We start from the raw sequence: 16,590 nt of genomic DNA on the forward strand, positions 1-16,590 counted from the left end.
GGTGTAACTGTTTAGAATTCAATTAAATCTTCCTGTGTGAATTAGTGTGAAGACGAGGTGACCCGTTCCCTCTTCAGGGAACTAAAGGCTGATTTATGGTTCCGCGTTACACCAACGCAGAGCCTACGGCGGAGGGTACGCGTCGATTTAACGCAGAACCGTAATTCAGGCTTTAAGATCCGTTTCCACTGTGTAACTGAATGAGAGCGTCCGACTATCACGTCGAGCTGCGTGACATCGGACGCTCTCTGTCCACACTGAAACTGTTAAACTCTCTCTGTCCACACTGAAACCGTTAAACTCTCTCTGTCCACACTGAAACTGTTAAACTCTCTCTGTCCACACTGAAACCGTTAAACTCTCTCTGTCCACACTGAAACTGTTAAACTCTCCCTGTCCACACTGAAACCGTTAAACTCTCTCTGTCCACACTGAAACTGTTAAACTCTCTCAGTCCACACTGAAACTGTTAAACTCTCTCTGTCCACACTGAAACTGTTAAACTCTCTCTGTCCACACTGAAACCCTTAAACTCTGTCTGTCCACACTGAAACTGTTAAACTCTCCCTGTCCACACTGAAACCGTTAAACTCGCGTCCAGTTAGGACAGTCCAATACAAAAAGAAATAAAGCGATGGAATTTATTTTGTTGCCGAAGCTCTGTCGCATGGGACACGTTTTGTGTACGCAGCTGGCTCTTCTCTTCTTCATGGTTTATGTTTATGTTTATGTTCATGTTTTGGATCTCTGAAAAGCGTCTAGAGACAACATCTGTTGTATTAGACGCTATATAAATAAAGTTGAATTGAATTGAATTCTCCCTGAAGCGAAGCTTTATTCCCTCCCCTGCTACACGTCATTCAAGCAGCCAATCAGCGCAGAGCCTCATTATCATAGCCCCGCCCCCTTAGAATGAAGCACAGAAAAAGGCTTTAGAAGCGGTAAAACTGAAGACATGGCCCACAGGCTGAATTTCTGATTTATGTAGAAAAAACAAGCTTTTGATTGTTTTTAAGACATTCAAGGCCTGTTTAAAATATACATTAAATGCCATAATAGGTCCCCTTTAAACATTTAGGGGTATGTTTAATTCTTGGGTGTGAGGGTGTGGTCATATATTGTAGTCTGTTTGCTGTGTGTGTGTGTGTGTGTGTGTGTGTGTGTGTGTGTGTGTGTGTGTGTGTGTGTGTGTGTGTGTGTGTGTGTGTGTGTGTGTGTGTGTGTCAGGACAACGTCACATAACGTGGACCAAACAATCTACGAGATCAATGGAGACCAATGATCTTGAATCTTCAGATTCAGGAATCAGAGATAATCAGGACTGAAATACATGGAAACATGTTTATTTTCATGATAAAGAAATCCAGCATCAATGAACATCTACAGGTCCGTGTAAACACTAAGTTGAAGTACTTTCATGAAACAAAACAAAGAAACAAACGATTCCTTTTTAAATATATTAATTTTATTATTGATTCATCTGATCAGCCTCAATCATATTTGTGTTTACATCATATGAAATATTTGATTTCTTTGACATAAGAATCATGCTCCTCCTCAGTTGAAGAGAAAAACATTATTGATTACCTTGTCTGAACTGGCACCTTTATTTCTGAAGTGAGGTCATGTGGATTTGACCAAACTTTATGAAATAGGAAACAGGGATTGATATGCAAGTTACTTTTTCATCGAGATGCTGATTCTCCCAGTGCTACTCGCGCTGCATATCTGCATACTTTTACTGCTGCTAATCCAATTTTTGCTTTTATGTTCTCCGCCTGCAGGGGGAACAAGAACATGTTTTACACAAAGAAAAGATTCAGATTCTTGTCCTTCAGAAACAATCCACAACTCTGAACATTTGTGCAACACATCTTCCCTTCATGTGAAGATAAGAGGCAGCAGACCAGAGTGGTGCTGGAACCACGTCTGCTGATCTAAATCTCTGGATCTTTATGAGTGTGACACCGTCATGGAGGAGACGGCTGAGAGGACGAGGAGGAGCTCAGTCCTGTTAAAGGTCCAGGGTTTCACCCCGGACCCTCACTAACACAAACCACCAGGAGAAACATGTTCTAACGTACCTGCTGACTCTAACACAAACCACCAGGAGAAACATGTTCTAACGTACCTGCTGACTCTAACACAAACCACCAGGAGAAACATGTTCTAACGTACCTGCTGACTCTAACACAAACCACCAGGAGAAACATGTTCTAACATACCTGCTGACTCTAACACAAACCACCAGGAGAAACATGTTCTAACGTACCTGCTGACTCTAACACAAACCACCAGGAGAAACATGTTCTAACGTACCTGCTGACTCTAACACAAACCACCAGGAGAAACATGTTCTAACGTACCTGCTGACTCTAACACAAACCACCAGGAGAAACATGTTCTAACGTACCTGCTGACTCTCACTAACACAAACCACCAGGAGAAACATGTTCTAACGTACCTGCTGATTCTAACACAAACCACCAGGAGAAACATGTTCTAACGTACCTGCTGACTCTCACGCTTGTTGTAGCGCATCTCAGTGGCAAAGTGTTCACAGTTGTAGTCCAACAGGTGGTAATGCAGGTTTGTGTCCACCATTGAACAGGCATTCTTCACGATCTCATCAGCTGGACGAGGTGTGTATTTATGATCCAGGAGATTGTTGATTATCCACTTGTCCTCCTTCACCACGTCCTCCAGTTTCTCTTTCAACACTTTGCCTTCACCAACAAAACCACCACCACCACCGCTGACGGAGCCTGATCCTCCCCCTAAAAGGATGAACCAAGAAGAAAAAAGTGTTTCAGCTGCAGCTCACTGAGATGATGCTGACACCTAGAGATGCTGACATGGTTCTACGTCTGCTCTGTTGCTGATTCACACCGTTGAGCAGCTGAGAACAACCTGAAACCTTGTTTGGTTTTGTTTCAGTCTGACATGTTGGAGGAACGAGGACACTCACCGGGTTTTGTGAAGTGAACAACGTTTCCACCACCAACATAAACAGCCCAGTGGTTAAACAAATAACCTTTGGTCTCGATCAGGTCTCCAGGGTTGGCCTGCTTTTTATCCTTCAGTTACAAAAAAACATTCAATCAATCAATGAAGAGATAATGTGACTACGACAGAAAGAATGATAAAAACAAACCAGTCGACCCAGTTGTTGGTTTGAACTGGAGTTGAAGAAAATTAAAAAATAAAGACAATGTTGCTATTGACCTTTATACAGAACCCCTCCCACAAGCACAAGAAAAATGAAATTTACAAACCTTGTCAAAGAATTTCCTGATTGAAGCGGCTGAACTGCTGGAAACTGGAAGAAAAACACAATCAGACACCAAAAGAGAGTTCAGAACATCAAACACATCTTTTAAGTTTGATCTCTAAAAACTCATTTGCTATTAACATATCAGATCTATCCATCTATCTATCCATCCATCCACTTAAGTGTAAAACATGCAGGACAGCAGCCGAGGACCAGGTTGGGACCGCTGGTCTGGATCACTCAGGGAACATTTTTTTCCCTTCAGATATCACAAATGTTAACAGTCAAATAATAACAGCATGCAGTCCCTTTTAACAAATTATCAACAGTTTATATTATAAAATCAGAATAAAACCCTTCAAAACAGTCTAGGACATAAATAAATATTGTTAATATTTTATGGAGAAGGGGCGGGATTAAATAAGTTATACTTCTTCCCACCCCTTTTCGGACATGCAAGTGAAGTTACTGTGCTGTTTTTTTTTGTTTTTTTTTGTTTTATTTTGTTTTGTTTTGTAAAATTGTCTTGATCGGCCATTTTGTATTATTATTTCTGTTTTACTTGTTCATATTTACAGGGCTGCACATAACTATTTTGGTCTGGTGCTCAGAGGAGCCCCTGGATATGTGACTTGGGCCTCCAAAAACGCGGTGACCCGTCTCGCCGGATCGATAAAAGAGGGATGCAGGAATAAGTTATAGGCAAAACGATATTTATTCACGTATAAAGATGAATTAACAAATTATGGTGCGTGTTAGTCTGTAGAGTCAGTATAAAAGTTACAGTTTTTATCGGCCAGATTTGGATGCTCATGGCATATTTTGCACCTAGGGTTGCCACCTTTCAGAAATAGAAATAAAGGACGCCCCGATTTCAGCAGCACAGGAGCCAAAAAAAAGCCCCAAAACTTCTAAACTGGATAAAAATGTGTTTATTTTATATGAAAAAACGTGTTCTTTAATAGCATTGAACTTGCATGACTGTACAGACAGCCAACCATATAGCAGCTGAAATATCCTCCTATGCTCTGTATGTCAACATCAGCCAAGGTGTACAATATTGCTTCAGGTGAAGAATATGGTGTAAAAGTTAACTTATTTCAATAATTCAACTAGAATTTGGTGTAAAAGTTAACTTATTTCAATAATTCAACTAGAATTTGGTGTAAAAGTTAACTTATTTCAATAATTCAACTTAAAAGGGGAAACTAATATATTACTTAGTCTTATTACATGCAAAGCAAGATATATTGAACCTTTATTTGTTATAATTTTGATGATGGAATTGTTTATTGATTTCATAAAATATTCTCAAATTATTCTTTTATTTGTGGTTTTCATAAACTTTGAGCCATAATCAGAGCAGCGTCTTGCTGGCGCAGGTAACTGCTGCATGCAGTGACGGACACTGGCTGATTTATGGTTCCGCGTTGCACCAACGCAGAGCTTACGGGGTAGGATACGCGGGAACGCGAACGTACGGTGTCGCCGCGTAACATCATGAAGCCACTTCTCGGCGAACACACGTTTTCTGTTTCTATCCACGGGTAGTGGTTCAGTTTGGCGTCTCTTTGTAGTTGGTGGTGGTGGAACGCCAAAATAATTACTTAATGGCGCTTGCTTCTTGGACATTTTGACGAGACGTGTCGGGGTTTGTTCAGCCTTGCCTTTCTTCCTGCCCAACCCACCGAGTAAGGACGCGCTGTGATTGGCCAGTACAAACTTTGAGTGGCAGTTCTGGGGAAAAGCTGTCGCAATAGATATTTTAATATTAGTATTCTGGTCTGGCCACAACCAATAATATGAGCCCCAGCTGTTGGTACGCAAAAGCGCTTCGCAGCACAAGATTGACAGCGCACCGTGGATTTTGACGGCGCATGCGCTCTGGCGGCCCACTTATGTGCAGCCCTGCATATTTACGTTATATATCATTGCATGTTCGGAATAAATCACTAACTAACTAACTAACTAAAACAGGAATGAAATTAAGAATAAATATTTGTAGACTTACAAGACATGGTGAAGTGGAGGATTCAGCTGCAACTGCTGGACTGACTGAACTGAAAGTAAAATCGTGCTCTTTATAACTCGTGAAACAACATTCTTCCTTTTCATTATTTAAAATCATGTAAAACAAAGAGACAACCCTTCCCTGTGTAGGTTTCATTATGATCATAACAACATCCTTGTTGAACTGTTGTGAACTCAAACTGACACGGTAATGTCCTATAAACCACAATTTAAATTAGAATCCAATAAAGCTGACTTTATTGTTCCTTTTATGATGTTTTTCATGGACTTATTTATAAAAACACTTCTCAACTTAGAGAAGAAAATATATGTAAAAGGCCATAATGTGAGTTGTGTGTGAATATTCAAAAGGTAAAGTGGAAAAAAAGAGAACAAATTAAAAAGGTAAATTCAAAGGGGCAAATTTGTTCTGGATTGTTGTAAAGCTTTCTTTTTGTTGTTTTGTTTGTTTTGTTTGTGTTATGGGATTTATTTTTTCTATAAACGTAAACTGGCCCGGAAGGTATGTGCGCACCGAGAGTTTAAGTGTTTCCTGCACAGGTGAGCTGTAGTTTACACACTCATTAAGACAGCTGCGGCTGGGTGCCGCATCGCTCTGGCCGGGTAAGATTATTTCTTTGTTTGTGGGGGTTTGGCAACATTTTGTTTCTTTTTCTTTGAAGTTTGAATGCTGTTGTTGTGTAACAAAGCGGACATTTGTGCCGCCGCATTATTGTTTGTTTTAGGAAGGCTGTTTGTGGACAATCGCGACAATCGGAGCGTGCAATTCATTCATGGATTTAGTTGCATTCCTTGGAGAGCGCAGCGAGGTATGCACGGAATGTTTTAATAATGTAAAGATTTATGAATTCGTTGTGTAAATGGTATCTTGATGTCTGTTTTGTATATGTGTGTTTTTTGTAAAAACAAACAGTTTCACAGTGCCATAAGGATCATCTGAGAAGAAACAAATAAAAGACCTTATGCATTAGTCGATCTCACGCATCGTCATTCCAAGGGCTGTTACAATATATATACCATAAAGTACCCATAAATGCTCCTTACATTCACTTTTTGGGTACATCCCGTCTAGTCTACAAAGGGAAATTCAAGACATTTGATTTTAATCGAACAGAACTAAAATCCCTAAATAAAATGTGGGCGTAGGTTTAGGGTTTAGCAGACTCTTACAGGGCAGGAGACTGAAGCTAATTATAACTTCCTAACAAACCTGGTCCTCAGGTCTGCTGTCCTGCAGGTTTTAGATGTTTCCTGCTTCAACACACCCTGGTACAAATGACATGAGTTTAATGAGGATATGATGATGACCATTCAGTTGATCAGGGTGTGATTGGTTCCACAGTCTTCTTTTTGAAATGTTACTTTTGTGAGGCTACTAATTTAGATAGAAATTTAGAGGTTCACCTCATAATTAGGGACCGAGCACTGAGTGCGAGAACCCTCTTGTATCTGTAGGAATTTTTTTTTTTTTTTTCCTCATTTTTATTTTTCCGATGAAATGAGGGCCTTTTTTCCCCCTAAACGTGTCCCAAAATTCACCAAATTTTGCACCAAGCCAGGCCTGGCGAAAAATGTGATATTTAATCGTTTGCATTAATGGGCGTGGCCTAATGGCTCAACAGCGCCCCCTAGAAAACTTTGTGCCTCAAGCCCCATAATACGGTTTGACGTACATGCACGAAAATCAGTACACACCTGTATCATGTCACAACTTAAAGAAAAGTTTCTTGCCGCCATGGCCAAAACCCAACAGGAAGTCGACCATTTTGAACATTTTGAATTAATCGTTTAATTTTGGCGAAATTTATGCCATTTTCACGTGTCGTACTTTAACGAACTCATCCTAGCAGGATCGTCTGTTCGACATAAAACTCGCTCAGGAGACAAGTTAACGATGAAAAGTTATAAAAATCATGAGTTTTCGTGAAATGGCGTGGCCGTGGCGCTGCGTCAAACTTCAACCTTAAACAGGAAGTGATACTAGTAGCTGATTGGTCGATATTTAATAGATCCTATTTCCTTCCATAACTTTTGAATAGTTTCACATAGAGAGTCGTGGGTGGTGTCATCGGACATGGTTTTGAGTCCTTGACCATAATTGATTCAAATTAACCCTGCCCCTTCTTCTGATTGGACGATATTTCCTATTTTCTCCAAGAACGCCCTGTTTACTCCGAGAGCGGAGGACCGTCATCCGAGACAAGGTCAAATTAAGTTAATGTAGCGCTAATGAATGACATTAACATTACGGTATCTAGATAACATAACGTTAGCCCTGTGGAGGGCTAGGTTTCTATTAATTATGACTACTGTCGATGTGTGGCTAACGCATTTAATCTGTAAAAACACAGAGCTGTAGAATGATGACAAACATAACGCGCTAAATATGCCTGTAATTAATTAATCAAAATGAACGTGCTAATTTGACACCCCTACTACATTTCCATTTATATAAATATATATATATATATATATATATATATATATATATATAATATTATATTAATATCTCATTTTCCAGTAACTGCAGCAGAGGGAGTGAATCTTGTTAATATAAGAATTTGCTAATTCTTTTTGTGGAAAATGAATTTTTAGGTTTTTTAAATACCTGACTGGTTTTGGTGATTCCTTTCGACTTCTTCGGACTCACAAGATGGTGTCTGTGACTTATCATGTCATCAGCTTATTATAAAAGGAAGCGTGACTCACCTGTCAGCCTGTCAGGTGAGTCACGCCCCATCTTAAAAAAATCGCCTCACCCAATTCTCTCCTGCCAGCACGGAGGTGTTGTTGCCAGTATTTGTGGTAAATATTGTAATGCCCTCGGGTCTTCCTAAAAGAGTATTACAAGTTTACACCTGCTACCGAATTCAGCTGCAGGTGTGCTGACGAGGACCAGAGCACATGACACCAGTCTTATCGCTCCCTCTGGTGTTCTGATAGATCTGATCCGCTTTTAGCCTCTTAGCATGGCCTCCCCTTCTCCCACCGTTTCTCCTCTTTGCTGCAGTGTGTGAAATGTTTCGCTTTTCCTCTGCCTCCTTTAGTGAAGACGGTAAGTGCTTAAAGTGTAGTTTATTTGGAGGACTGGAGGCGAGGCTCAATCAGTTAGAGGTCCGGTTCCCCCAACTAAACCATAGTCCGATAGACTCGTCAGCTAACCAGGCTAAGCTAGCGGCGGACGGGCCTGTAGCAGCAGCTGCTAGCCGCTCCCCTGCAGCTCCCGAGCAGCCGGCCAGTCAGGGCCGGTGGGTGACGGTTCGTAAGAAGCGTAGTCTTAAAGGGCTCACGGAACACCACCACCCGCTTCATGTGTCTAACAGATTTTCCCCACTCAGCGACACACCCGTTGAGAAGCCGACCCTGTTGATTGGCGACTCCATAGTCAGGCATGTGGGACCGACTCCAGCGACCATAGTTAGATGCATTCCGGGGGCCAGAGCAGGCGACATTGAAGCAAATTTGAAGCTACTGGCAAAGGGTAATCGTAAATATGGTAAAGTTATCATCCATGTCGGAGCTAATGACTCCCGTCTTCGCCAGTCGGAAGTCACTAAAATTAATATTGTCTCAGTGTGTAACTACGCCAAAACCATGTCGGACTCCGTAAGTTTCTCTGGTCCCCTCCCCAATCTGACCAGTGATGACATGTTTAGCCGCATGCTCTCACTCCGTCGCTGGTTGTATCGGTGGTGTTCAGAAAACGACGTGGACTTTATTGACAATTGGGAGACGTTCTGGGGAAAGACCGGTCTGATTAGAAGGGACGGCATTCATCCCACTCTTATTTCTCTTATTCTCTTATTTCTAGAAATCTGGCCCATGTTATTAGACACTCCCCCTGACAACGCAGGGTCCAAGCCAGGATGCAGAGCTGCAGTTTAACACACTTCTCTGCTGCTTCTCGAGGATCAACGCCTGCCAACAAAACTGTGGGATTGCATTATGTAATTAGCGACTCTAAAACTGTAAGATTACATGATATTGGTGACTCTAACCAGGTGCCTATCAAAATAGAAGTGGTTGCAGTTCCCCACCCTCCACAAGTTCACCAGGTACGGCGTTTTGGAGGCGTTAACCAAAATAACCTTGTAAAAATTAAAACCAATGCACATTTGGTGCCAATAAGAGACCGAAAAATTATTATTATCATTAAGCTCTAAGTTTCTGTTATTTTTTTTTTTTTAAATGTTTTTTTTATTCCGTTTTCTTTCCCATTTTATCACCCAGTGCTCCTACCTAAGTGACAGTCCTGGGCATTGCCATCCTCTACCAACCCCGGGAGGGCCCTGCACTGAGCTCAGGTCTCCTCCTTAACCTGAGGAGTGAGCAGGCCGCATCTTTTCACCAGACAGGGTGGGGTTTCTCCGGCCGGACGTAGCGCGTGGAAGGATCACGTTATTCCGGCCGGATCCTCCCCACCCCATCTGGCGCCCCGGTTGGCCAGAGGGGGCATGTGTAGCCCTCTAAGTTTCTGTTAGTAAATGATATAATTACAGAGAGCAGGAGTGATATTTTCTGCCTAACAGAAACATGGTTACAGGAGGAAGAGTATGTTAGTTTGAATGAATCAACTCCGCCCGGCTACTTTAATCATCATATTCCTAGAAGCACCGGCCGAGGCGGAGGAGTCGCAGCAATTTATAACTCCAGTCTCCAAACAAAAATTGAACCTAAGTCCAATTATAATACATTTGAAAGCCTCAACCTTAGTCTGAAATTTCCGAGCTGGAAATCAGAGAAGCCAGTTGTGTTAGTGGTAGTGTATCGGCCCCCTGCTGGCGCTTATCTAGAGTTTCTGTCGGAATTTTCAGATTTCCTTTCTGGATTATTGATCAGTATAGATAAATTCATCATAGTGGGTGATTTTAATATTCATATGGATGTTGAAAGCGATAATCTTAAATTAGTTTTCAATTTTCTTCTAGAATCAATGGGTATCTCACAAAAAGTGGACAAACCAACGCACTGTTTTAATCATACTCTCGATCTCGTTCTCACCTACGGTGTTGAAACTGATGATCTGTTGGTGTCACCTGTAAACTCCCTTTTATCCGACCATTATTTAATAACGTTTGAATTTAATATTGTCGATGTTGAAGTGCAAAACTAAGAGGTATTACTTTAGCAGATGTTTGTCTGATAAAGCTATTGCTAAATTTACGGAGACCATTGCTCATCTTGCGACAGTGGAAAATAGTGAAGCCTCTACTGAAGCAATAGAGGCCAGTGACCTGGGTTCTACCTCTGATGTTGATGTTGATTTTCTTGTTAGTAACACTGCTGATTTGTTGCATTCAGCTTTAGATGAAGTTGCTCCTTTGAAAAGGAGCCACAGGAGCTTAACTCCTTGGTATAATTCAGATATTCGCATGTTGAAACAAAACGTGCGTAAAATGGAAAGGAAGTGGTACTCTTGTAAGTCTGTAGACTCTTATCGTGAATGGAAAGATATTCTAATAATATATAAAAAAGCCATTCGCAAAGCCAGAACAGCTTATTATTCAACGTTGATAGAGGATAACAAAAGTAACCCACGTTTTCTGTTCAGCACTGTAGCCAGGCTGACAAAGAGTCACAACTCTGTGGAGCCGTGCATTCCTGCAGCTCTCAGTAGTGAGGACTTTATGAGCTTCTTTAACAGTAAAATCACGAAAATTAGAGAAGAAATCAACCAGCCGGTTGTGGGTGTTTCTTCAGCTTTAGCGACTTCCCTAGGCTCTGACTTGACTCTAGACTGTTTTGATCCTATAGACCTCCCTGAGCTGACCTCACTCGTCAATAGAGCTAAGTCAACCACATGTATGTTAGACCCCATCCCGAATCCACTATTCAAAAATGTTTTTTCTCTTATTGGTGCGACAATACTGGACCAAATCAACCTATCCCTAAACTTAGGATACGTACCATAAGTTTTCAAAGTGGCAGTAATTAAACCTTTACTTAAAAAACCTTCTCTTGGGCTTCCGGCTTAGCTTTACATGGGGTGAGACGTAATTAGCGGAGCTCCTGCAGAGTTAATTTTAATTCAGCATTTATTGGCACTTTTTGTATCACTCCCACGGCTTTGGTTTTAACTAACCTATTTTCAACGCGGTTACTTCGACGACTTACCACGGAAATGCCTCCAAAGTCCATCAAAGCGGGGAATAACCCTCCAGCTAACCCGCGGCCTGCTGCTCATGCCGTCTCCTCGCCCCGCGGTGATTCCCCTCCTCCGGAGAGCACCTGCGCTGCGCAGGTTCCAGCTGCGGAGTTCAGCCGGCTTAAAACCGAACTTCTCTCCGCTCTTCGCAATGATGTTGCGGCTGTATTTAGGTCAGAGCTTCAGCAAGCACTGAACGAGAATTTAACGTCCATTAAGTCCGAGCTGCTTTCCCTTAAAGCTGATCTTTCTGGCAGTATTTCCTCCATGAAGGCGGACGTCGCGGGTCTCGCAGCCACGGTCGCTGGGATCGAGCTCTCGCTCTCAAGCTGCTCAGATGACATCGTTGCTCTCCAGAAAAAAGTGGATCACTTGTCGAAAGAATATGTGAGGCTGGAGGACAGATGCGAGGATTTGGAGTCAAGGTCCCGTCGGCAGAACCTACGGATTATTGGCGTCCCGGAGGAGGATCCTGACTCTTCATCTGCAGCCGGAGTTTCCAGGCTCCTGGCGGAAGCCTTCTCCCTCGACGCAGAGCCGGTGGTGGACAGAGCCCACCGCACCCTCATGCCGAGACCGAAGACCGGGGAGCGGCCCCGCGCAATAGTGGCAAGGCTCCATTATTACACCGACTGCGCTGACATCCTGAGAAAGGCGAGAGAGCGGCAGCGGATAAAAGTCCGGGGTATGAGCATCTCCGTGTTCCCGGATCACACAGCCAAGACAGCGCGGGCGCGCGCTGCCTTTAATGACGTGCGCCGTCAGCTGCGGGAGATTGAAGGAGTCCGGTATGGATTGCTGTACCCCGCCCGGCTGCGTGTAACCCATGATGGCCAGCAGCGTGACTTCACGTCGCCAGATGAAGCCCTGGCATTCATCAGGAAAATAAAAAAAGTGACTACCAGCTAATTTCCTGGGACGATTTATCCAGCTTGCTGTCCATGCGGGACTCTGGCCCGGGGTGAGTGACTGAGTCAATTCAGAAAATGGGACTTTATGTCGTAATTTTTTTTATTTTTTTTTTTTTTTTTTTTAATTTTTTTTTTTTTCTCTTCTAACTATCAATGGGAACAACACCGTTTAAAATTGAAGGCCTAATCATTTCTCTGGTATGATGCCTTGATTAGAAAATATGCACACACCCCTGTCTTTGCTTAAATTGTGTGCATGTGTGTGCGTGTCTGTGTGGGTGTGCGAGTGCATATATGTATATATCATTGTTCTATAGGCCAAAGATCTCCTTAATTTTAATTAACGTTTGTTGTTACCCTGACAAGACAGCGATCGTCAGAATGGCTCAGATTGTTGGTTTCATATGCCTCCATGCGGGACTCTGGCCCGGGGTGAGTGACTGAGTCAATTCAGAAAATGGGACTTTATGTCGGAATTTTTTTATTTTTTTTTTTTATTTATTTTTTTTATTTTTATTTTTTCTCTCTTCTAACTATCAATGGGAACAACACCGTTTAAAATTGAAGGCCTAATCATTTCTCTGGTATGATGCCTTGATTAGAAAATATGCACACACCCCTGTCTTTGCTTAAATTGTGTGCATGTGTGTGCGTGTCTGTGTGGGTGTGCGAGTACATATATGTATATATCATTGTTCTATAGGCCAAAGATCTCCTTAATTTAATTAACGTTTGTTGTTACCCTGACAAGACAGCGATCGTCAGAATGGCTCAGATTGTTGGTTTCATATGCCTCATATTTTATTTATTTATTTTTTTTAAGGTTTTAACTCTGCAGGAGCTAATTTTGTTTTCGTTTTTGTATCTAGCTTTACAGTCGAGAGCATCTCCTTTCGAGAATGGCTTCCTTTGAAGCCAGCACGGCTGTTTCCATCGTTTGGGGATGGGATCATCTAATGTGCGTTGGGTGGGTGGGCGGGGGTTATGGGATGTTGGCTTTTTGTCTCTGTAGGTATGTATATACTCCTGAGTTTTGTTTGTTTTGGTTTTCCCTTTTACCTTTTTTCCTTATATCTCCTCTGGTGGTGGGTGAGTCGGTCTTATTTTCTCTCAGAGAATGCCTATGAGCGATCGTAATCTGCGCAAGCCTGATACTGGATCAAACATTACATTCACTAGCTGGAATGTTAAAGGTGTGAATAATCCAATTAAGCGATCAAAGATTTTTTCACATTTGAAACGCTTGGACACTGACATAGCTTTCCTTCAGGAAACTCATTTGCGAAATAAAGATCATTTCAGACTCAAACGAGCTTGGGTGGGTGATATTTTTCATTCAAATTTTGATTCTAGGTCTAGAGGAGTAGCAATTTTGATCAACAAAAGAGTCAATTTCTCCGTCTCCAGGACAATATCTGATAAGAATGGTAGATATCTTATTGTTGCGGGCACTCTATACTGTAACCCTGTATTGTTGGTGAATATATATGCCCCTAATTTTGATGACCCCAATTTTACGGATAGGCTGTTTGGCAACCTCCCTTTCTTAAATACGCATATTACAATACTGGGCGGTGATCTGAATTGTGTTATTAATCCTTCTTTGGACCGTTCGAATCCTCGTACTTTGACTCAATCCTCTATGTCAAAATCTATTACCGATTTTACAGTCAAGAACGGGCTTGTTTCTCTTTTTTGTATATTACTATTATTATTATTATTATTATTATTATTATTATTATTATTATGATTTATTATTATTTTATTTTATTTATTTTTTAATTTGAACAATAATCATGATAATGAAGTTATTATATCATAATTAGAGTAAAGGCGGGGGGGCGGGGCCGGGCTTGACTGGCTGAAGGTAGAGGTGGGCGGGGGCTCCAGGCCTGGCTCTGTGGGGCCATGACGGGGCCCTGGCTGGCGCTAGGGGGCAGGTATGGGAGAACCCCATCTCTCTCACTCTCAAAAAAGGGGGGGAGGGAACAATTAAACACATAAATAATTAAATAAAATAAATGAATAATGAAAAATTGGAAAGCCTCTCCTCAGCGGGCAGACCCCCTCCTCTGGGTCTGGGAGTTGCCCAGAGTAGGAGAAGCACAGGAGGTCGATCCACAACGGGCCGGCAGCCTCCTCTGGGTCGGGTTGCGGTCCAAGATGCGATCCCTCCTGACTCTAAATGACATCTAACAGAACTAACAAAATTAATCAGGAGGGGTAGTGGGGGAAAGGGAATAGGGGAAAATAAAAAAAAAGAAAAAGAAAAGGGGGAGAAGAAAAAAAATAAATAAATAAAAAAAAAAAAAAAAATATATATGTACTTATATAGTAGGGGGGGGTTTCCTTTCACTGCCGTCCTACTTGCCTCCTGCTGGGGCTCCCGGTCGGGCAACTGAAGTCTGGTGGGGGCCTCCTGCTCGCTCCCCTGACACCCCGGTCTGACCTCACCCCTCATTGCAAAACATAAATGACCAATTCTAACTCTAATAATTATTACTGGCATTATCATGATATATTGTTTCATATTATTATATTTAAGTTATGAAATCTCTTGGCATGTTAAACTATAGTATTATATTGTAATATATAATAGTATGGTGATATAATTTGGTTATATGTTATAATATTTTATACAAATTATGTTATATTAGGATATTGCTATATTTACATGATATCATGCTACACCACTCTATATGAAAATTGTTTATTTGTTCACTTTCGAATCAATATTCTCAATTTATGTACCTATTTTCATCACCTTATTTACACTCAAACACGGCACGCATGCACACACACACACACACATACACACACACATACTGATGCTGTCTTTTGTCATCGTTTGCACTGTTTGTTAATAAAAAAAAAAAATAAAAAAAAAGAACGGGCTTGTTGATCCGTGGAGGTTCTCACATCCTGGAGATAAGGAATTCTCTTTTTTTTCTCAAGTACATCAGTCATATTCACGTATTGACTATTTTTTTGTTGATGGCTCTCTTCTCCCCAAAGTTACTTCTGTCGTATACCACCCAATTGTTATTTCGGATCACGCCCCTCTAACTTTGAATATAACATGGTCTGAGCGCCCCCGTTTTTCTTCTCCCTGGAGGTTTAATCCATTGCTTTTATCCGACGATGCATTTAATGTTTCTATATCTGCTTCAATAGATGATTTCATTGCATTAAACAAAACAGACTCTACCAGTTTTTCGCTAGTATGGGAATCACTCAAAGCATATTTGCGAGGACAGATTATCTCTTATTCAGCATACGCCAGTAAAATCCGCAGGGCTAAATTACAGGAGCTCACATCTAAAATTCAGGACACAGACAGACTAAACTCAGTTAACCCAAGTCCGAGTTTACTGAAACAACGGCTTGATTTGCAGTCAAAATTCGATCTTATAGCGACAGCCGATTCTGAACGGCTCCTATTACGCGCTCATGCCAACTATTATGAACACGGCGATAAACCAAGCAGGTTATTGGCTCACCAATTAAAAAGGCAAGCAACGTCGAGACTGATTCCCAGCATTAGAGATTCTAATGGCACACTTACCACCGATCCAATCGCCATCAACACAATTTTTAAGTCATACTACCACTCTCTCTATGAGTCAGAATCTCCACTTGACACAGCAGAAATGACCTCCTTTCTTGATAATATCACTGTCCCTACTATTAATTTGGATGTGGCTAATGGCCTCGATGCTCCTTTCAGCTTGCAAGAAATTGCTGCCGCCATTGAAGCTACGCAAAGCAACAAGGCCCCTGGTCCCGATGGGTTCGGAGCTGAGTTTTTCAAAAAATTCAAAGACAAATTAGCCCCCCTTTTACTTTCAATGTACAATGAGTCCCTTGATCATGGCTCATTGCCTCCCTCTTTAATGCAGGCGTCCATTGCACTCCTTTTGAAGAAGGACAAGGACCCTGAATCATGTACTTCCTACAGGCCCTTGTCTTTACTGAATGTGGATGTCAAAATTTTAGCCAAAGCACTAGCAATTCGTCTTGATAAGATCCTTCCTAGCATCATATCTGAGGAGCAGAATGGTTTCAGCTCTTTTATAATGTTCGTACACTTCTAAACGTGATTTTCTCTAAAGATTCTTCTCCACTTCCTGAAGTTGTTATCGCGATTGATGCTGAGAAAGCATTTGATCGTGTCGAATGAAACTATCTTTTTGCAACACTTCATAAATTTGGATTTGGATACAGGTTTATAT

The 16,590-nt window shown here is 41.6% G+C and overlaps 1 protein-coding gene across 1 annotated transcript; it reads right to left on the reverse strand.

Annotated features, from left to right (window-relative positions):
- Nucleotides 1-1,685: 1,685 nt before the first annotated feature.
- On the reverse strand, nucleotides 1,686-14,819 carry LOC133450840 (phospholipase A and acyltransferase 4-like). Its single transcript, XM_061729744.1, has 5 exons — nucleotides 14,726-14,819; nucleotides 3,276-3,319; nucleotides 2,969-3,077; nucleotides 2,512-2,777; nucleotides 1,686-1,778 (listed from the first exon to the last, which is right to left on the reverse strand). The coding sequence occupies exons 1-5, from the start codon at nucleotides 14,817-14,819 to the stop codon at nucleotides 1,686-1,688; spliced, it is 606 nt and encodes a 201-aa protein (XP_061585728.1).
- Nucleotides 14,820-16,590: the final 1,771 nt, after the last annotated feature.

This window comes from Cololabis saira, chromosome 9 (genome assembly GCF_033807715.1).
Source record: "Cololabis saira isolate AMF1-May2022 chromosome 9, fColSai1.1, whole genome shotgun sequence".
In the NCBI taxonomy this organism is placed as follows: domain Eukaryota; kingdom Metazoa; phylum Chordata; class Actinopteri; order Beloniformes; family Belonidae; genus Cololabis; species Cololabis saira.

Bases quoted from the DNA above. Each gene is read 5' to 3' on its own strand.
- LOC133450840 (XM_061729744.1), bottom strand. From the start codon at position 14,819: ATGAGGGGTGAGGTCAGACCGGGGTGTCAGGGGAGCGAGCAGGAGGCC. The intron at 3,078-3,275 runs GTTTGTAAATTT...TTGTAACTGAAG, and splicing joins TCAGGAAATTCTTTGACAAG to GATAAAAAGCAGGCCAACCC. The intron at 1,779-2,511 runs GTACGTTAGAAC...TTCCCCCTGCAG, and splicing joins ACAAGCGTGAGAGTCAGCAG to GCGGAGAACATAAAAGCAAA.